This window comes from Emys orbicularis, chromosome 10 (genome assembly GCF_028017835.1).
Source record: "Emys orbicularis isolate rEmyOrb1 chromosome 10, rEmyOrb1.hap1, whole genome shotgun sequence".
NCBI lineage: Eukaryota > Metazoa > Chordata > Testudines > Emydidae > Emys > Emys orbicularis.
The window spans coordinates 40,487,043-40,508,593 of NC_088692.1; the positions used below are offsets into that span (position 1 = coordinate 40,487,043).

At 46.4% G+C, this 21,551-nt stretch overlaps 1 protein-coding gene across 1 annotated transcript; it reads right to left on the bottom strand.

Annotated features, from left to right (window-relative positions):
• Nucleotides 1-241: 241 nt before the first annotated feature.
• Nucleotides 242-21,319, bottom strand: LOC135885177 (major facilitator superfamily domain-containing protein 1-like). Its single transcript, XM_065412824.1, has 14 exons — nucleotides 21,298-21,319; nucleotides 18,840-18,940; nucleotides 11,579-11,703; nucleotides 11,428-11,483; nucleotides 10,331-10,474; nucleotides 9,896-9,961; nucleotides 9,655-9,813; nucleotides 6,657-6,772; nucleotides 5,411-5,511; nucleotides 2,748-2,859; nucleotides 1,913-2,050; nucleotides 1,150-1,289; nucleotides 815-926; nucleotides 242-352 (listed from the first exon to the last, which is right to left on the bottom strand). The coding sequence occupies exons 1-14, from the start codon at nucleotides 21,317-21,319 to the stop codon at nucleotides 242-244; spliced, it is 1,503 nt and encodes a 500-aa protein (XP_065268896.1).
• Between the last annotated feature and the right edge of the window lie 232 nt (nucleotides 21,320-21,551).

The window sequence follows — 21,551 nt, forward strand, 5'->3', positions numbered from 1 at the left end:
GATTTGTTCCAGACACAAGGAACAAAACAACTTTCCCTTCATATGCATAATTCCCTTCATACACCAGCTTGTTTTCATGGATGACTGAATAAGGTTATCCTTGTTAAAAAAAAAAACAACTAAAAACATTACAATGTATTCCTTAAAAGCATACAATTGGAAATAAAGAGGGACAATACTGTGCCAGCAACCAGTTGTACTCTGTCACTGTAGGATCCAAAATAGGGCATCCTGATGCTGCTTAGTTGATGAACCCTTCATTTCCCACTTCATCCAGGAGCGGTGCTGTGTCTACAGGCTGTCTGACCTGTTCTGCAGATGATCGCTTTGTTGCTCTGTTCAGTGTCCCACCCTGGCAATTCAGAGAAGCAGATAGTGAAACAAACAAGTAGCTTTCCTAGAGAATGTGTGTAGCTTACAGACAACCTTTCAGCAGATATTTGGGTCTTCAATATTTTGTGCAACCCATCTTGGGGAAGGAATGTGTGATTAGGCCACCAACATATGTGATACTGGTAGTTCCCACCATTGCCACTCACTCCTATCTTAAAAAGTATGGTAACAAAACACGGAAAGCAGTAGGTATCTGCAGGATATTCTGCAGTGACCAACTCAACAGTACCTATCCCGAGTCAGTGAGAAAACCTTCCTTATACAAACTCTGCACTACCTAAGGTCTCTTTCAAACCAACATGTTGGGAGCTAAGTTTACACCTAAGAACTGCCCCAATGCACTTTTTGTAGGAAATACCTAGTGTCCAAGGCATCTTGCCCTGGAGGTAGGAGGGTAATGAAAGTTTAAGCATGTTACTACCTGCTGCTTGTCCACCACGTTGAGGCTAACAGAGGCAGTAATGCATGCAATGGTGTTTGCCAGCATGAAGATCATCATCTGTTGCCAGCGCCATAGTGGGATCTTTAGTTCACTGTTGGGTCCAGAAGATGAACAAACAATGATCATGTGAGAATGTGTTTCCTCTTGCTATATAACATCCAAATAAAATGAATCAGCACATGGTGTTGACTTTCGTGTCCTGAAACCATGCTTGGTTTAGACCAAAAACAAAACTGGTTTTATGCTCTCAGTTTAGTCCCCATCAGCACAACTTGTGGGCTTTTACTTAAGAGACAAAAGGCACTAGTTCTCACCTGGACTTGGTTCCCAGAATGTGTCCAACGATCAGATTGGAGAGGCCAATTCCAATCATCTGCACAGAGGTTGCAAGCCCCATAGCTGTACCTAACGTTGCCTGGGGAACCACAAGGGGTATGGATGGCCACAGACTCGCCTGTTGTAAGGAGTAATGAAATGGGCTGATGTTAAAGTAGGAAAAGTTTGCTGCCGAGACACTTTCTAGACGAGTCTAACAATTCAAGCCCCAGCTTCAGGCTACTAGCTGATCGACTGAGGGAGAAAGGAAGTTGTCCCCATTACACATTTGGACGCCTTATGGAGGGGTTTACACCTTCCTCTGACTCATCCACCAATGACCACTATCAGACCAGAAGATTACAGTAAATGGATGATGAGAGTGCCTATATCTTTCCTCTCCAGTTACTCCAGTCAGCTTAAAGCACACACAATTCAGAATCAAACATCTCAATGAGGAGCTGGGATAACTGACTTAGGTGGACACTCTAGATCCTGCTCAAAAGATGTCATGAAAGGACAGTACTGCTTAACAGCTAATGTTTCCCACAGACCATGCCAATGGGTTCCTTACGCTGTTTTGGGTTATACGGGGGTGTTTGCTGACTACATCCTTTGGGCTTTGTAATCCAAAGACCTCAGAATGCACACATGCCCAATGTTTAGCCCTTGGTTAGTGTAAAATGCCAGTGTCTGGAAAGGAGTGAGGAGGGACCAGAGTTATAAAGTGACCAGCTAATGCTGTGGCTTCTACATACTTACAGCAGCAAAGGAGTAAGTGATCCCCAGCCAGATGGTAGAGACAAGCGGAGGAACAAATGTAAATGCCAGGAGAGCAAAGACTGGCAGAGTCAGCACAGCACAACCAACTGCAAACACACCTCTCAGTCCTACATAGTCCTGATGAAGGACAAACAGAAGGTGATTTACCGAGAGTCCCCCACAGTTTCCACCAGGGCTCCAGTGCACTCCTCCTTAATGTGCGCAGCTGAGCAATGTGTGCTGGTAAATGATAACTTATCAGCTAATGGAAAATAACACCTCACAAAGTATTTCCAGTTCCTCACCTGTACCGAGAGGGACTGAAGAGACTGGTGTGCCTATCAGAGGGTAAGGATGTTCCCAATCACCTGAATTTGAAACTCCAAGGTTTTAGTTTTAAGGCAGTATGTTGCATTTTAGTGCTTACGGAAGTGAGGGATTGATAAATTAGACAAAGCATGAGTTGATTCTGTGCAAGCTACTGCTCCTCATCCCTTACAAAGCTCTGCCTGTGCCCCTCAATCCTGACCTGCAACACTTCCCTCACTGTTTTATCTTGGGACTCTCATGAGTATTCAGCTATTGCTGTCGTTCTTCTACAACAGGAACTAGGGGATCAGAGATCAAACTCATTTCACTTCTGACCTAATACAGAATGGTATTCAGGGTTTCTAAACTAGTCTGTTAACCCCCTGCATCACTAATGACCCAACTCCAGAGCTCTAAACTCTCAATCTCTGTCAGAGACGCACAAAATATTATTTGCACTAAGCCTTGGTCTATCAGCAGACAATCCACCATGTAGTTGATGTTCTGCTAAATACTGGGTACTCACGATTAATATGCCAACTGCTGCAGAGAGAACAAGGGAGCTGTCGTATACCGCCCCAGCAATGTAAGCGGCTGCCTGCTGACTGTAGCCAGAGTACTTATCCTGGATAAACTTGCTAAAAATAAAATTGAGGGGGACAAAAAAAAAATTACATTAGGATTCTTGGTCTGGTTATCTTGGCACAAAGCAAGTCTGAGCACACATCTGGACAGGGAGTTTTTAATTAGAGAACTTGTCAAAGCAAAAACTCAAATCAATCTGCATTCTCATCATTTTTTAAAAAGGTGTGCTGAAAAAAAAGGTCTGTTGGGGGGGGGGGGGGAAAGGGAGGTTTGTGCCCTTCCTTGCTTTATGATGGATAAAGGAGGCCTGAAAGTTTTGGGGCATGGGGAGGGGGGCATGCATCTTGGAAATTCCAGGAACAGCGAGTCCTGTTTTCCCTGGTGGTCTCCTTGGGGGAGTAGAAGATTTCTCAGCCCTGAAACTAAAAGACTGAGAGGGATGTTAAATTTTTAGATACATTAACTCAAAACAGTGGAGGAAAGGATCAGCATTTAACAACTTCAACCGTTTGATTAAGGGCTCAGAAATTTCCCACTCCAGTTCTCTACTGCTCCAAGAAGATATCCAATAAAAGCAGAGAAGACAGGCCCCAATATCGCTACAGTGGAAAACAAGCTCCTTCGTACATTATGGAGGACAAAAATGGCATAAACCTAGTGTTTTTAAAATCCTTTGTAGGGCACCTAGATTTCTAGTGGCCAGCCACTGCTTAGCAGCTTTGAGAAACTAATTTATTTGTAAACCCTCTTCTCACCTAGATTTTGACTGGTTGCTTTTAAGTGACTAGAATTATTTTGAGGACAGCTGAACTTCTCTGTAGCGCTGGGGCAGCAAAATGCTGTCCCTGCAGATTTACTTCCACAGATCCAAGTAATCAATGACACGGAAGGCACTGAGCCATGATTCTTGTTTTGGAAACAAGCCTGGAATTAATCTGCCAAAATTGATATTTGAAACATGACTCTTTGTTCCGGAGGCAGTGTGGAGTATTGCTCCATGATAGAACGTGGGGATACAGCAGTGCAGGAATCAGGCTGTATGGGGACCATTTCTGGGTAAGGTAAGCAGATGACAGCTGGCCAGAGAGTCCATTTCAGGGAGTGCAGGGAGAGCCCCAAAGATCCCAGTACTGTGCATTTTGCTTTCACTAGGTTCTAATATTAGGACCTTTTTTGTTAATTGCTGCAGCAAGCCTGCAAGAACCCCTCTCCACCCCAAACTGCTGAGCTGTTTGTTTGTATTTATAAATATAGAGTCCTCCTTTCATTTTTCTCCCAAGATCTCAAAGCACTTTGCTAATGTTAAGTTTTGCAAGCCGCCTGTGCGAAAAGTAGCAGTATAGCCATGTGCAAAATGGGGAAAACAAACAGAGGAGAAGCACTTTCCCCAAGGTTATATAGAGTCTGTGTCAGAGCCAGGGCGGGCAGAACCCAGGTCTCTCGACCCCTAGTCTGCTACTCTAACTGCATTCCCTCCCACTGTGGTTCTAGCACAGGGTTCGGCAACCTTTCAGAAGTGGTGTGCCAAGTCTTCATTTATTCACTCTAATTTAAGGTTTCATGTGCCAGTAATACATTCTAATGTTTTTAGAAGGTCTCGTTCTATAAGTCTGTAATATATAACTAAACTATTGTTGTATGTAAAGTAAATAAGGTTTTTAAAATGTTTAAGAAGCTTCATTTAAAATTAAATTAAAATACAGAGCCCCCCGGACCAGTGGCCAGGACCTGGGCAGTGTGAGAGCCACTGAAAATCAGCTCGTGTGCCGCCTTTGGCACGCGTGCCATAGGTTGCCTACCCCTGTTCTAGCATTTTGGAAATGGCAGTGTGCTGTAGGAACTGCCATGCACAGCAGTTTTAATCTATGCCTTATCTTAAGATGCTGGCTGCTGGCCACCTTCCAGGCAGCTGCTCACATGTGTGGCAGTCTTGGAAAGCATCTTGGGAAGGCTGCAATGGTTCTGAGTTGTTTAGCCAGGAAACACTTTACAGCATCAGTGGACATGAATCTGACCCCATTGGAGCCCTCAGCACCTTCCTCCTGTTGACATTGCCACTCCAGTAAGTGTTTTACTTGAATGGATTTATGCAGCACAAACCCCCTGACCCCAGAAGCTGAGCAGTTCCATTTAGATGCACTTCATGAGCCTTTCAGGTGCTGGTCAGATGGGTTTCCTCTTTGCCATTGTTCCACCTAGGTCAGGGGAGAAGTATTAATTTGCAGGAAACCAGATTTGGAATTTCCCCAATCTTTGGAGTTTTGGAAGAATCCACATTCCTTTAAGGTTGCTTTGGACTGGAAATCCCCATGTCTCACATCATCTTCAGAGATGGTTGCATAACACAGTGCAAGGGAGAGACGAATCAAAGGACCCTGATGTTCTATAGCTAAATATTAAGCACCTTGCTTGAGAAGGACATTGCTCCCTTTCTGGCTTTGTGCTCACAAAGGCAGCAGTGAACAAGCTATTTGGAAAGCTCCCCATTCCTCTGAGATGCCCCTGCTAGCTGAATGGAGAGGGAGATGGACACTGTTAGCTCTGTACTGAAGCTCCAGTGCTGGGAACAGTTACCAGCACCAATGCTACCTTTCTAGTCAGTACCTGGCATCTGCCACAAAAGGGAAGACCCCGTTGTAGAAGAACATGATGGTTAGGACTAGGAGCCAGTAGCAAAGTGGCAGTCGCCGGACATCCTGAACTCGCTGTAAAGAGAAAAGCCCCCTAGATTAATAGGATACAGACTACTTCCAACTTCATAACGATGTTACCTTCTTCCTCTACTATTCCATGAGAAGGGCCAGCTGGTGACTGGAGTCTGAAAGGTCACTCATTCGCCTCTGGGAGTTCCAGCATTTGCTGTGCCCCTCCACACCCACACACTACCCTTCTCTGGCAGTATGGTCAAGTGCTTTTCCTTCCCTTCATAAAAGTCTGTAGCAGCACAAGACTTTTCTGAGCAGAACTAGCAGCTGCCAGAGGCAAACCATGGGATGAAGCACAGCAGGGATGTAGGTATAACTAGGAGTTATTAATGAAGGGAAATACCAGAATATAACCAGTACATTAAGAATGGAAAACTATCATTAAGACCTTCCGTCAGGGTATACTCATCTGAAGTTTAATGGATCTGATGACCTGAAACAATGGCAGCCCTGTTACTTGGGACACTAAGGGTATGTCTACACTGCAATTAGACCCCCGTGACTGGCCCATGCCAGCTGACTTGGGCTCACCAGGATGTTTAATTGCAGTGTTGACATTTGGGAGGGTCCCAGAGCTCAGGCTGCAGCCTGAGCCCTGAACGTCTACACCACAATTAAACAGGCCCTTAACCCAGCTGGGCTTGTCAGCTGGCATGGGCCAGTCACAGGTATCTAATTGCAGTGTAGACATACTCTTGGAGAGTGTAGTACAAAGACTGGTTCTGCCTTGGCAGGAAGATGAGCTAGTTCTGACCAGATTACTCTGTAAATCACACAAGAGGAGGCTAGAATCTCATCTGTATTCACAAGCAACTTGCACAATGAACTCAGGTGAATGTTTGCTGACCCCTCATGCTCAGAGTGCTGGCTCTGGTCTCTGATAGGCTGGCAACATTTATTCTCTTTGTTTAGTTTAATTTTCACGATCCCTTGTTGTTTGCAGCTGCAGAAGCCTAAGAGACTTATATGAAGAACTACCATATAAAACTTGGATAAGTGGCATTGGCTCCCTCTTCTGGCCAAGATCAGCTACTGCTATTGCAAACTTCAGTCACAAAATAAACTCAGCAGAGACAACAAAATTCAGTTAGCCCATGCCAGAACCTCAAGGCTCTGGAGGAAAAGGCGGTCTGTATTCCACGTACCACTTTCTTGGACTCTTGCTGGATAACCCCATCCAAGCCAAGCTGCTTCATGCCCACTTTGTCCAGCACGCTGACTGTGATGGCTGAAATAAAACCCAACATACAGAGCAGGGTACCTGCAAACACAGAAGAGATTTTAGGACTTCCCTGGAGCAGGGAGAGCTGAATGACAGAGCCCTCTGCACAATTCATCTTCCTGGCTTCTCTCTTACAACATGACTAGTACTTCTCCATTGAGACACAAGTTGGATCCTTTACAATGTATGGATCAGCACAAGACTGAAAAGTTTGGGTTGCAAACATTGTAAGGCCAAGTTTTCACTGATTTTATAATAAGATCTGATAATATAATAAGATCTGATTGCCTTCTATGATGAGATAACTGGCTCTGTGGATATGGGGAAAGTGGGGGACATGATATAGCTTGACTTTAGCAAAGCTTTTGATACAGTCTCCCACAGTATTCTTGCCAGCAAGTTAAAGTAGTATGGATTGGATGAATGGACTATAAGGTGGACAGAAAGCTGGCTAGACTGTTGGGCTCAACGGGTAGTGATCAACAGCTCAATGTCTAGCTGGCAGCCGGTATCAAGCGGAGTGCCCCAGGGGTCAGTCCTGGGGCCAGTTTTGTTCAACATCTTTATTAATGATCTGGATGATGGGATGGATTGCACCCTCAGCAAGTTCGCGGATGACACTAAGGTGGGGGGAGAGGCAGATACGCTGGAAGGTAGGGATAGGGTTCAGACTGACCTAGACAAATTGGAGGATTGGGCCAAAAGAAATCTGATGAGGTTCAACAAGGACAAGTGCAGAGTCCTGCACTTAGGATGGAAGAATCCCATGCACTGCTACAGGCTGAGGAGCGACTGGCTAAGCAGCAGTTCTGCAGAAAAAGACCTGGGGATTACAGTGGATGAGAAGCTGGATATGAGTCAGCAGTGTGCCCTTGTTGCCAAGAAGGCTAACGGCATATTGGGCTGCATTAGTAGGAGCACTGCCAGCAGATCGAGGGAAGTGATTATTCCCCTCTATTCAGCACATGTGGAGTATTGCGTCCAGTTTTGGGCCCCCCACTACAGAAAGGATGTGGACAAATTGGAGAGAATTCAGCGGAGGGCAACGAAAACGATCAGGGGGCTGTGGCACATGACTTACGAGGAGAGGCTGAGGCAACTGGGCTTGTTTAGTCTGCAGAAAAGAAGAGTGAGGGGGGATTTGATAGCAGCCTTCAACTACCTGAAGGGGGGTTCCAAAGAGGATGGAGTTCGGCTATTCTCAGTGGTGGCAGATGACAGAACAAGGAGCAATGGTCTCAAGTTGCAGTGGGGGAGGTCCAGGTTGGATATTAGGAACACTATTTCACTAGGAGGATGGTGAAGCACTGGAATGGGTTACCTAGGGAGGTGGTAAAATCTCCATCCTTAGAGGTTTTTAAGCCCGGTTTGACAAAGCCCTGGCTGGGATGATTTAGTTGGGGTTGGTCCTGCTTTGAGCAGGGGGTTGGACTAGATGACCTCCTGAGGTCTCTTCCAACCCTAATCTTCTGTGATTCTATGCTTTAGTATTAATATTTCTGCTTATTGATACCCTCCTCCCCCAGCTGAGGATTAAAATAGTCCTGGTTATTGAAAACAGCTAAAGAAACCCCCAATGTCCATGGGACCAGGAGATCACCCGGCCTATCTCCGGAAGATGGAGGGGAGAAAAACAACTCCCATACTTGTTGGTCTGCTTCACATTTGTAGAGTAACTGCAGATAAGGAAGGTCAAATTGAGCCTTGGTGTAAACAGGTACAACTCCTCAGAAAGAAGTCAATGGAGTTACACTGGGTTATACCAGCAGTGAATTTGCCCCCAAGTGACTGTTGCAAATCAGATCAGTTTTCTAACTGAATCCTTTGGAAAAATCAAGCAAAGTTCACTTGAAAAGCCTGTTCAGATGTGCATTTGCTTAGCATTGGTGTATTTAACCCTCCACATGTAGGATACTCAAGTTGTTCTGATGCTGCTGCAATTGGAAAATTATCACCCGAGTACACAGCAAAGATCTGGAGGTGAATCTGTTAAAGCAGAGCTGGTTGTGAGAACATCTTAGTAGGGCAGAGGGGCAGGATTTTTCTCATACTTGCCTCTCGGCTGGAATCACATCCTTGAATAGGACTGGTACAACATTCACTGATTTGTTACTTGGTAAATATATTTATCCTACACTCCCCATCTCCAAGAGACCCCACACAAAGTACAAACACAGTGATTCCCTTTACCATCTCCTCCAAGGCATTTTTAACACACCCACCACCATAATATCCAGGCACCATCATCATCTAGCAATATTATGACCCTACATCATAGTGTCTGCTACACAGGGATTCCATTTGTCAATGTAAAAAGGAAAAAACCGTCAAGCAAAGGCCAGAGCAGAACTGCACCAAAACCAGGAAAGTGAAAATCCCGCACCCCCTGTACATACGCGCGCATGCGCACACAGACACATGCTTTCTTGAGGTGAGGTCCTAAATCTATAAATATTCAGAATTTGACCCATGTTAAAGTCTGTCTACAGGCAAAACTATCATCGACTCAGTGGGAATTGGTCAGAGTGAATTGCCAACCCAGAATATAGCAGTGTGTGTGTACACACACAAGTAATTCAGTTTTACTCCATTGAGTCAATGGGAGTATACATTCACACACAATACTGTTCACACATGCCTTCAAGTGTTGTAAAGTCACAGAAAGGCTGCAAACAAAGCTAGAGGTAAATGCAACAGTTTTAGAAGGAAGCTTCAGCCAGCAATGAAGCATCTTCTATTGTGTCCTCAAGCCAGGAAGGAGAGCAAGGGAACGTTGTCTGGAAGACACACAGCCCACCTGCCACACACCAGGTTCACTCTCTTTCCTATGCATATTCTTTACCAGAGTTAGACAGTATCACTTGGCTGCTTTGTCTTGGGCTTAGAGGCAAGTGAAGCGGAAGCCAGAAGGAAAAGCTCACCTCCCCAGAGTGTCCACTGGATACCAAAGTGGGTCTCAAACTGCTGGGTGAAGAAGAAGTTGAGGACACTCCCAAGCCGGGAGAAGGAGAGGGTCAGTCCAAATGCCAAGGCCAGTTCCTTCCCCTTGAACCAGAAGGCAGTGATGTGATTCTGCACAACTTAGAGGGGGTGGGAACAGAGGAGAAAGGGCTATATTAACAAATGCACGGAAACCGAGCCCAGAGCATTAAACACACATACCTGGGGCAATTTCCCAATTCATGCTCGGTGGGCCAGATGGGATCAGAGTCAAAGACTCTTGGATATCTGAGTTAGAGATACAGTGTATCAGATTAGCACCCCTTTGGGATAGTCCTTACCACTGCCGCAACGGGGGGAGGTCAAGTGGCTTCTGAAAAGCCAAGCTGTAGTGTGAGTATTGCAGTTGCTGCTCCCAGAAGGGGGCAAAGGCTGGTTAAAATGATGGTTCTTAACATTAGAAGGGCAGATGAAAGTTCTACAACTCCCAGCAGGCAGACCAAATACTCTCTCCTCATCCATCACCACTCAGGCCTGGTTCCTGGTGCACAGAGCAGATGAAGGTCTGACTGTAGGAACAAAGGCCCAGCGGCAAAAATCCCATTTGTCCTCCCATTGTTGGGGTCTAACCAGGAGAGGAGTTCTCAGATTCCTTACTGGTAAGTGACCCATTCCCAGATCCAAACAGCAACCGTCCTGTCAGCATCAGCGGCAGAAGGTACGGAGTTCCCTTGAAGTGAGAGCCCAGAGCGAAGATGGACGATCCCAAGACAGTCAGGAAAGAGAAAAGAAAGACACCAACTAGGGAGGGAGACAGAAAAACACAGGGACACATTGAAATAAAGGCAACGGATAAATACAATAAATAAATAAAAAGACAAAATTACTGTGCAATAGGAAAATTTGAAAGGAGCTCTGAATTTTTATCCCTGGGTCTCCCATCAAATTGACTCTATGACATATTATTTTACTACTATATAGCCCCTTTCATTGAAGGATCTTAGGTCACTTTGCAGAGGAGAGAAATATTATCGTGTGCCTTATACATGGGGAAACTGAGGCAAAGGAACATTAAATGGCTCAACCACAAGCCTATAAGCTTCATACTCCTGAGTCTCACTCCTAGCTCTGCCACTGACTCTTTGACACTGGCCAAGTAACCTCACCTCTGTGCCAGTGTCCCCATCTGCAAAAACAGAGACAAGAATGCTGACCAGCCCCACAGGGAATGGCCAGGGCTGTATTCCTTATTGTGTTGTGGAGCTTAGATACCATGATGACAGATACCAAATAGAAGGCCATGTAGAAGAGAAGAATACAGGACTATCAGACAGTCACATTAAGAGTGTAAAGTTTGTAGATAAAGGATCACTGCCAGCTCTGAACTTACCTGTCTTCCTTTTATTGTGTGTCAGGAGATTAAAACAATGTTTACTCAACTGTTGTGTGTCATACTAAATTCTAGTGATCTACAATCAGGCCAAAGGGGGAGCTGTGCAAGTTTACAGCAGAGATCCCTGATGCTTGTAATTCTATGGAGCAGCCTTTGTTACACCCATCTTCTCTCCACACCAGAAGGAAGTACCTTCCTTGGTTTGCTCTGTTTTGTTGCCCACACTGCTTCATCCCTTCACCTTACTGAAAAGGTGATTCTGGTGTTGGGAAGCAATATCTCTTTCCATTGAAGGAATAGCTGGAAAGGTCACTTCTGTGCAAGAAGAAAGATCAGCTATAACGAAATAATTGGGACTTACAGTGATTTCCCAGTTTATCAATCAGGAATCCAGCCAGAATCACCACCAGCGCATTCCTAGGGAGAATACCACAAACATTTGGTTTTACTCCCTGCACATCCTATGACCAGTGCACATGATACCTCCCTTAAACAGAAGAAAGGTGACTCACGTCCAAGCATAGATTGCATACAGCAGGTTGTACTGTGCAGGCGTCATCCCCAGACCTTCCACACAGGCCAATGTGCCATTATGTCCAGTGCCATTATGCTGGGTTCCATTGGGGCAGGTTAGGTTCTGTGTAACAAGTGGACATAAAAAGTCTGTATTCCAACAGTAATAGAGGTCTAATTTGCATTACACAATAATTAGCCAAACCTTCTTTTTGGGTGGTGGGCCTCAATAGGTACAAGAGCCTGGTTTTGACTTCCTTTCTAGACTCATCTCCACCACTCACTTCCCAACCTGATAGAAGGAATTTAAAGATTTTCAGTGGCCTTGTGTGTATAGCGTATCCATCTTGAGGATACGACAGTAATTAAAATGTTCTGAGTGACAAAGGAGCTGCAACAATATACAAGGGATCATAAGAGACTACAGCAGAACCTATTTCCCACTGGCAACTGGGAAACCCATTGGAAATGACTGTGGTTTGACATTCATAGCTATGATACCAAGTATCAGAGGGGTAGCCATGTTAGTTTGTATCCACAAAAACAACAAGGAGTCCAGTGGCACCTTAAAGACTAACAGATTTATTTGGGCATAAGCTTTCATGGGTAAAAACCCCACTTCTTCAGATGCATGGAATGATAATTACAGATACAGGCATAAATATATATTGGCATATGACTTTGATAGGGGCTGTGGGGTCTCAGCACCTCTTATAAATACACCACTGAGATTTGAATCAAAGAGAAAGGCAAGGATACTGCATTGCAAAATGCACTTGGTCTGTTTATTTTAATCAGCTGTAGCTTAATTTTTAATGATCTGATACTAAATAAAGGTACCAGGAAGTATTCTGCAGGATAGCTCAGTGGTTTGAGCATTGGCCTGGGGATTGGTCCTGCTTTGAGCAGGGGGTTGGACTGGATGACCTCCTGAGGTCCCTTCCAACCCTGACATTCTATGATTCTATGAAAGCTTTTATAAAACTAATGAAGCTTCAATAATGAGACCTCATTCCAGCTCCCTGCTATAAAAACTTTTATAAGGAACTGGAACCAGATCTCCTAAATCATAGTTCAATGCCGTCACCACAAAACAGTAGCAATGATGCACACTCTCCTTCTCTGAACCTGTCTTAGTTTGGGGTCTCTTCAGAAGTCTTTATTATCCGAGTGTGTAAGAATTTCTTGCAGGCCTTCTAAAAGTCATAGGCCCAGCTCCATAATCTAGGAAGGACAGTGAACTTTAGCCAATCACATGTCTTGGATCTACTAGCAGAGGGTGCACATGAGTAAACCCATCCCTTTGCCAGAGACTGAACATAATCCATCAGCAGTAATGATCGGCAGGGATCCTAGTTTTCTGTGATAAAAAAACAATTCTCTGATTAAAAAAGTCAGAGTCTCCCCTTGGGATAACAAGCCTAGTGTATATCAATTTCTTTGTTAAATTGACAAACTCATAGAAACTTGCAGTGTCCAGCAGGCATAACTGAACACTGCAAGACAGAGGTTCCTAGGGTTGTGTCTGGGACCGGAGGTATTGGCTAGTGTCATTAAGGGCATGGCTACACTTGCAGATGTAGAGAGCTTTGAGTTAAACCAGCCTTTGGAGAGCGCAGTAGGGAAAGCGCTGCAGTCTGTCCATACTGCCAGCTGCAAGCGCACTGGCATGGCCACATTTGCGGCACTTGCAGCGGCATTGGGGGAGCGGTGCATTATGGGCAGCTATGCCACAGAGCACCTCTTCCCATTCTGGCGCTGTGGCTTGTGGGAAGGGGGCAGGGCATTCTGGGTCCTGTCCCAACGCCCCGTGATGCATCGGTTCGTATCCAGTAATCCCTGTGCTTCCGTCCACATTTGGCACCATCTTTCAACAGTTTTTGTACGGCGCGCTCTATCTTCCCTTTCGGTCTGCGGGAATGGAGACCGAACTGCTGAGGAATATGCGGACGAGTCTCGCCAGCACATCATGTTTGTCAGTTGAGTTACTCCTTAAGATCCAAACTGACAGTGAGGAGTCTGACAATGATATCGACTCAAGTAACGCATCCGACATGAGATTGCTTGTGGCATTCATGGACATGCTCTCCACCGTGAAACGCCGCTTTTGGGCTTGGGAAACAAGCACTGAGTGGTGGGATCACATTGTCCTGCAAGTCTGGGATGACGAGTAGTGGCTGCAGAACTTTTGGATGAGAAAAGCCACTTTCATGGGACTGTGTGAGGAGCTTGCCCCCATCCTGCAGCGCAAGGACACGAGATTGAGAGCTGCCCTGATGGTGGAGAAGCGGGTGGCTATTGCAATCTGGAAGCTGGCAACTCCAGACAGCTACCGATCAGTCGCTAACCAGTTTGGAGTGGGAAATTCGACCATTGGAATCGTGTTGATGCAAGTTTGCAGGGCCATTAATCGCATCCTGCTCAGAAGAACCGTGACTCTGGGTAACGTGCATGACATTGTGGCTGGCTTTGAACAAATGGGTTTCCCTAACTGCGAAGGGGCGATAGATGGGATGCATATTCCAATTCTGGCACCAGCCCACCTAGCCTCGGAGTATGTTAATCGGAAGGAGTATTTCTCTATGGTTCTCCAGGCGCTTGTGGATCACCGTCGGCGTTTCACTGACATTAACGCAGTCCAGCCCGGAAAGATGCATGCATCTATCAGAACACTGGCCTGTTCAGGAAGCTGCAAGCCGGGACTTTTTTCCCAAAACCAGAAGATCACTGTAGGGGAAGTCGAAATGCCCATTGTGATCCTTGGAGACCCCGCTTACCCTTTAATGCCATGGCTCATGAAACCCTACACAGGTAGCCTTGACAGCAGCAAGGAGCGGTTTAACAACAGGCTGAGCCGGTGCAGAATGACTGTGGAGTGTGCTTTTGGCCATTTAAAGGGCGCTCTCTGTATGGGAAGCTGGACCTGGCCGATGACAGCATCCCCGCGGTTATATCCGCGTGCTGTACCGTCCATAACATTTGTGAAGGGAAGGGTGAAAGATTCACTCAGGCATGGAACTTGGAGGTTCAACACTTGGAGGCTGAATTTGAACAGCCAGAGAGCAGGGCTATTAGAGGGGCCCAGTGCGGGGCAGCAAGGATTAGGGATGCCTTGAGGGAGCAATTTGAGGCTGAAAGCCACGAGTAATGTTTGGTGCCCTGCACGGGAGTGAAGTGCAGTGGTTCCAATGTTAGTAGGAATCTGTGTTTGCTATGCTGACTTGCAGTGCCTGTTGCTTTCCTGAGCTAAGGTATCTTTTACTTTATGCAATAATAAAGAATGTTTTCAAAGCCAAAAAATCAATTTTATTGAAAAGAAACACAACTGCTTGGGAAACAGAAAGGGCAAGAGGGTGGGGGTGGGGAACGGTACAACCACAGATTTGCGTATGTCCTGTTATCATACTCAGCCTTCCTGTCTGGAGTGCTGTGCAATGAGTGCTGCACTTCAGGATGGCTATAATGCATGGTGATGGGGGTTGAGTGCAGTGGGTAAGGGTCAGTTTTCAGGACTGGGTGGTGAAGCTACAGGTGTTGGAGGCAGCTGGTGGCGATAAGAACCCGGATGTTGGGGAAAGTGGGTTGGAGGTGACATGGGGGCACAAGGGAAAGAGTTTTGGGACAAGGGCTGCAGGGGGTGTGGTAGTGCTCCACTTCCAGGCGCTTGTAGCCATGCATCGAGTCCGCTTGGCGCTCCATGATGCTTATCAGCTGATCTATGCTTTGCTGCCAGCACTCCTCATTCTACTGGCAGATCCTCCTTTCACTCTCCCTCCACTCCTGCACTTTTAGATTCTCGTTAAGGGACTGCAGCATTACTTCATGCAGCATGTCTTTGCTTCTACGTGGCCTCTTTCTAATTCTTTGGAGTCTTTCGGTTGGTGATAACACGGACAGCTGAGATCTCAAGGTTGCATCTGTAAAGGCAAAATGCAACACTTAACAGAGGCAGCATTGTTCACACTAGACAGAGCAATGACTCCCCCATACTTAAGGGCAAGCACAGTCTACACAATAGCAAAATTTGCCCATCCCAAAGTAAGCAGACATAACCCATGGGAGCCCCAAAACGGTGAGTAAGCACAGGGTCAAGGGGCACTGATTGTTTCACGGCCATACTGTCCTCTGGGTTTCTGTGCCTTGGGGAGAGCCAACAGCTGCAGGGGGTCCCTATACTGAACACTGTCTCCACATTTTCCACAGGAGTTTGTCCTGGAAGATATCTCGCTGCTGAGGGTGAGCTGGGAAGCAAGGGAGGGTCTTCTACTACAATGCGGTTTCCGCCCTGGCCCATATGCAGCAATGGTTCTCCCCTCCCTCCCCCCCCCCCCGCTCATGGCACAGTGGCGCGGACATGTTAGCCTGACTGGGACAAGGACCGCAGTGGCTCTCCCAAGAAACCTGCGCAAGCGCATTGCCCAAGTTCTGGATGAGACCTCTGAAGAGATCACAGAGGCTGATTACTGCGATGTGAGAGAGCACATCAAGGCCCTATTCCGCATCTAGGCATGCATGTAGCACTAACCCTCCTCGCCCCAAGAGCCCACACCGAATAACTTCCTTCCCCAAAATAAAAGCCGCTTACTGGGCACCTCCTCTGGTGTTTGTCCTTCTCCAAGCACCGGCTGCTGCGACTGGCTACCTTCCTCCTGGCTTGAGAACAACTCCTGGTTGCATGCATCTAGGGATGCTGGGGTGTCTTCCTCCTCCACAGCACCCTCACTCCCACTTTCCTTCTCCTCCTCCTGCCTTGTTCAACTGGGCTCTGAAGTGTTCATGGTGGTACTCTGAGTGGAGGTGGGGTCGCCCTCAAGTATCACGTCCAGCTCTTTGTAGAAACGGCAGTTTGCGGGGGCAGCACCGGAGTGGCAGTTTGCCTCGTGGGCTTTGCAGTAGGCATTCCGTAGCTCCTTCACTTTAACCCTGCACTGCAATGCGTCCCAGTCATGGCCCCTTTCCATCATGTCCCTTGATATCTGCCCGAAGGTATCGTAATTCCTACGACTGGAGCGCAGCTGGGACTGGACAGCTTCCTCCCCGCAAACACTGATGAGGTCCAGCACCGCGCCATTGCTCCACACTGGGGATCACCTGGCGCGTGGAGGAATGGTCACCTGGAAAGACTGGCTGAGAGCACTCCACTCCTGGCTGAGCAAACAGGAAGGGGATTTTCAAAAATTCCCAGAGAATTTAAAGGGAAGGTCTGACGGTTGGTCACCTGAAGGCAGGGCAGTAGAGTTCAAAGTGATGACCAGAGTGGCTAGAACAGGCATTGTGGGACACTTCTGGAGGCTGATCAGAGCACATTAACAGACCAGGGCATCCACACTGGCGCTGCGGCACTCCAGTGGGGGCACATCAAATGTTATTCCACTCGCTGAAGTGGATTACCAGGAGCGCTCTAGCCACGGAGTCAGAGCGCTCTACGTGCCTTGCTAGTGTGGATGCATCATGAGTTACAGAGTGCATGGGGCTGCTTTAATGCGCTCTAACTCGCAAGTGTAGCCATGCCCTCAGTTGCACAATCCAAGAAGCAGCTTACATGCCAGAGGCTGTGCGTGAACAGCCCAGGAGTGGGGGTTCTCACAGCAGAGCAGGGTAAGGCTGGCTCCCAGAGTCAAGGATTGGAGTTACCTAGCAGATCACCGGTCCAGATAACACCAGAGGGGAACGTCACACAGTAGCACAAACAATCAAGAGCTCCAAGTAAGCATCTCAGATCTTGGTCTACAACAAAATAATGCACACAACAGCACCCAATCCTCTATGGAGGAAAATGTACTCTGCAATACGGATAGTTCATTTTTTTTAAAAAGGAGAGGCTTGGTGCAGTGAACGAGGTGGAGATATTAGTATGAACCCTAGAGAATAAAGGGCTTTACTTGTATCAGTTAGGAGCATTATTTGTTTTACTTCTCAGTTTAATCACAGACCCACTTGCAGTCACTACAACAGCTTGATGTAATTGATTTAGGTAATTTTTAAACACCCCTATTCTTTCAATCCAATTTAGATTATAAAATCTACAACAGACTTATTATTTGTAAAGCACCGTGATGGTCCTGTAAATATAATACTAACAACCTACACTATGTTGTGACTGAGCATGGGAAAGATATTAGCCTGTAACATATACATAAGTCACCAAACAACAATTGTTCCTCCAACTGCTTGCATTTGCTTTGTACATGTTACCATCTCTCCTGGACTGTCTAGATATCATTGTCTGGACACAGTGAATCCATCTTTCTTAGCATGTATCACTGGCACTAGACAAGCGTTTCTCAAATGCGGCCACCAGGGGCTTTTCTAGTGGCCACAGCCTCCTGGGCAGTGATTGTGGGGGGGCCAAAGCAGCGGTTGCTCCCCCAGGGCCACCAGAAATGATTGGGCCCTGCCTCCCTCTGGAGACACAAAACTGGAGGAGCAGGAGGCCAGTGAGTTCCCCACTTTCCCAGAGGCAATGGGGTCGGGCTACAGTCCTGGGGTGGCGGTTGGCGGACTCTAGCCACAGGGCTTCGAGCTTCGTTCCCCAGCCATATGGTGGTGGACTTTGGCCCCAAGCTCACCACCCCCCCATCACCGCTTGCACCCACTGCCTCCCCATCTCTGACCCCTGCTGCCTCCGTACCCACCTCCACATCCAGGGCTTTCCGGGACTGAGTAAATCTGCTGTGAAAAGTGATATTTGTATGTTTGTTAATATCACTTTTTACAGACTTAGTATCTAGCAAGTCTAAAAATAATAAAAAAAAAATAGCAACTAAAAAAGCAAAAGAAACAACAAGGAAAAAGAAAAGAATGTGCAAAGCACCTTCTTTGTATTTCTATTTTGTGTAGGTCCAGTAAAGAATAGAGAGAACTGTGCATTATTTTTATTATTGAGTCTGCAAAAAAATAAATATAAATCCTACATAAATAAATTACAATGATTTGGACATGTGCATATTTATTTGTTTTTCCTAAAGTTAATTAAGTATTTTAGGAAAAATTGTCAGAGCGGCCACCAGCAAGAGTTAGTGGCCGCACTCTGAGGCCACCAAAAAATTTGTTGTGAGAACCCCTGCACTAGACTTCTTCATAGCATAACATCTCTCAGGTTCTCGGGTATCTAGATTAGAATGGTTTTTTTAATTCCCTGTTTGTGACTGGGAATCTCTGCTTTTCAATTTATACACCACTTTCCCAGTCTTCATTTTGACTGCAGTCAAGGGGGCCTACCAAAAGTTTTATCTTTCCCCTTGTGACCTAGTTACTTACCCCTTGAAACTGCTCCTGCAGGACACTGGGAATATCAAAGCAGAAGTAAGAGCCAAAAGTCAAGAGGCAGTTGAAGAAAAGCACTAGGAACCTGTAATAAGCTGAAGAGTGAACAAACGTGTTATTGTCTACGTTACAAAATATGCTCATGTTGACAAAGTTTGTGCCATTCTTGGGACTTTTATATACACACATCCTGTAACATTTAGAATTCAAAACTCACTGAAAGTTTGTCATTGACAATAGACAAGTGTCAGTTTGATCTGCTAATAATTAAAAAACCCTATTTTAAATACAGTATATAGATATATCAACTAACACTAACTAATAATTGTGAGATGCTATTTGGTATCCCTGTGTCGATTTTTCCTGTTCTTCTCTTAAGCCCTGATCCCACAATTGGATCTGCATGGATGGGGACCCTTACCCCGTGCCAGTACCGATTAATTTCAGTGGGTCTCCACACAAAGGTAAGGTTGCGCAGACCAGCTCTTTGGGGCCAGGAATCTCTTTATACCTGTATAATAAAGTATCGTGCATGTCTATGGTGTTATACAAGTAATATTCATTTTAGAGTATATTAGACCTGACATACTGGTCACTGTAAACTGGTTTACAGAATTCTGTTTAGTATTCATAGTATGGTGAAGTGTATGTCAAATTATATGGAAATTTACTAGTGGCTATAAGTGTGCCAATCTACCTCAGGCAGCTCTAATTTTCACCACAAACCCTTAAGCTACCAGCAGAATTAATAGAGAATTGTGGCTGCCAGCATGCCATGGCACAAACAGGCAGGCTGCAGAGCATGCTGGGAGTCTCTCTCTGTGGGCTGCCATTTCAGAAATGGGAGCAACAGCAATCTGTCCCCCAGGGCCCTGGGCAAGTGGCTCAGGATTCAACATGCCCCTTTTGGAGTGGCTGAACTCCTGAGCAGCAGCCCTGTCAGAACAGCTCAACTTGAGCCTGGTGGAATCTGAGGAGGGCAGATCTCTGTAGTGAAAAGCATGGGGTGTGTATGTGGTAGGGTGACCAGACAGCAAGTGTGAAAAACTGGGACAAGGGGTGGGGGGTAATAGGAGCCTATATAAGAAAAAGCCCCCAAAATCGGGACTGTCCCTATAAAATCGGGACGTCTGGTCACCCTAGTGTGTGGGGTCAAGTTCCTGGCTAAGTGAGGTGTTGGGAGCCAAACTGCCCCCTCCTGCTCTGATAGACCTACCCACCCCTCTTCCAGTCAAATTGATCCATTCCTTGTGAAGAGGCAGAAAGAGGTGAGGGGCATAGCACAGGCAGAAGGGATGGAGTCTTAACATATTCAATTTTTGAAATACAAAATATTCAAAGTACTAAAAAGCTGTAAAGGGAACTGTGTGAGGAAGCAAAATGCTTTTACCCATGTGTGATTATACACACATGCACACTAATTCCCAATGACATTCAATAGTCTCTCTCTCATAATACAGATTCTACTGATTCTTATATGTAGCACCTACATACACTGTGAGTGCACTAGAAATTTACAGTTATTAGCAAGTATATAGTCAACAACGCAACAATTGCCAGGGTTAATGTTGTGGGGTTACCAACAGTTTCAGGGAACTATACTACATTTACCAGCATAGACCTCTTCCAATGCTCATCACCTCTCACTCCATTACATACAGCACTGTAACCTGCCATAGGACATTGGGATGGTGCGGTGAGTTAAAACAATATCAAGACCGTGGTATAGAGTTGGGTTAACCACCCTGGGCAACGCAGAAGCAGCTTGTTGGAGCAACCATGAGGACATGGTTTTGAAGTAATTCAGAGTTCTGCAGTGGGGGGTGACGGCTATCCCAGATTGGGTGGAGGTGCTGTGGGCACCTCAGGCTCTATGGTGGCATATTAGAGCAACTCTGTGACAACTGGCAAGTTGGGGGAATCCCCTGGTCTGAGCTTGTGGATCGGACCCAATCCTGAGGAGAGGACAAATACAGAGTTGTTCTGTGTTTGTACAGTGCCTAGCACAACAGGATCTTGCTCCATGAGTGGGGCTCCTAGGCGCTGCCATAATACACATAGTAACACACTAATCCTAAAGGTTCCTGGATTCAGCAGTAGGCTGGCATGGCCCACAGTGCAAAGGGAAGGGAATTAGAGCACCATACACTGCGGAGACAGGCCCAGAGAAGAGGGTCCCCAGGCCCTGCAGCAGCAGGCCTGACCCCGGGGAACTGGGGTCCCCGAACTCCTCCCTAACGGCGGGGTGTCCAAGGTCCCAGCGAGGGACTGGGGAAGGGAAGATTGTGCACAACGCCCAGGGGCAAGCAGAAGCACCCGACCCAGCTCTGGGGAAACAGTCAGACGACACCTCAGTCATGTGAGGGGGCTGGTCACCCGATACCACTGCAGTCACCTGGTGCAGCACTCCCCCCGGTTCTGAGGAGAGGTGTCTATACCGCCCGGCTCTTACCTCTCTCCGCCGCTGCCACCATGGGTATGTCTACACTACAGGATTAATCCGAATTTATATAATTCGAATTTAGGAAACCGATTTTATAAATTCGAATGTATTCGGCCACACTAGGCACCATTAATTCGGTGGTGTGCGTCCAAGCTACCGTAGTAGCATCGATTTCCAGAGCGTTGCATTGTGGGTAGCCAATAACATTGAATTGCCAATAACTTCGAATTGCGGCCACACTAACCTTAATTCGGATTAACAAT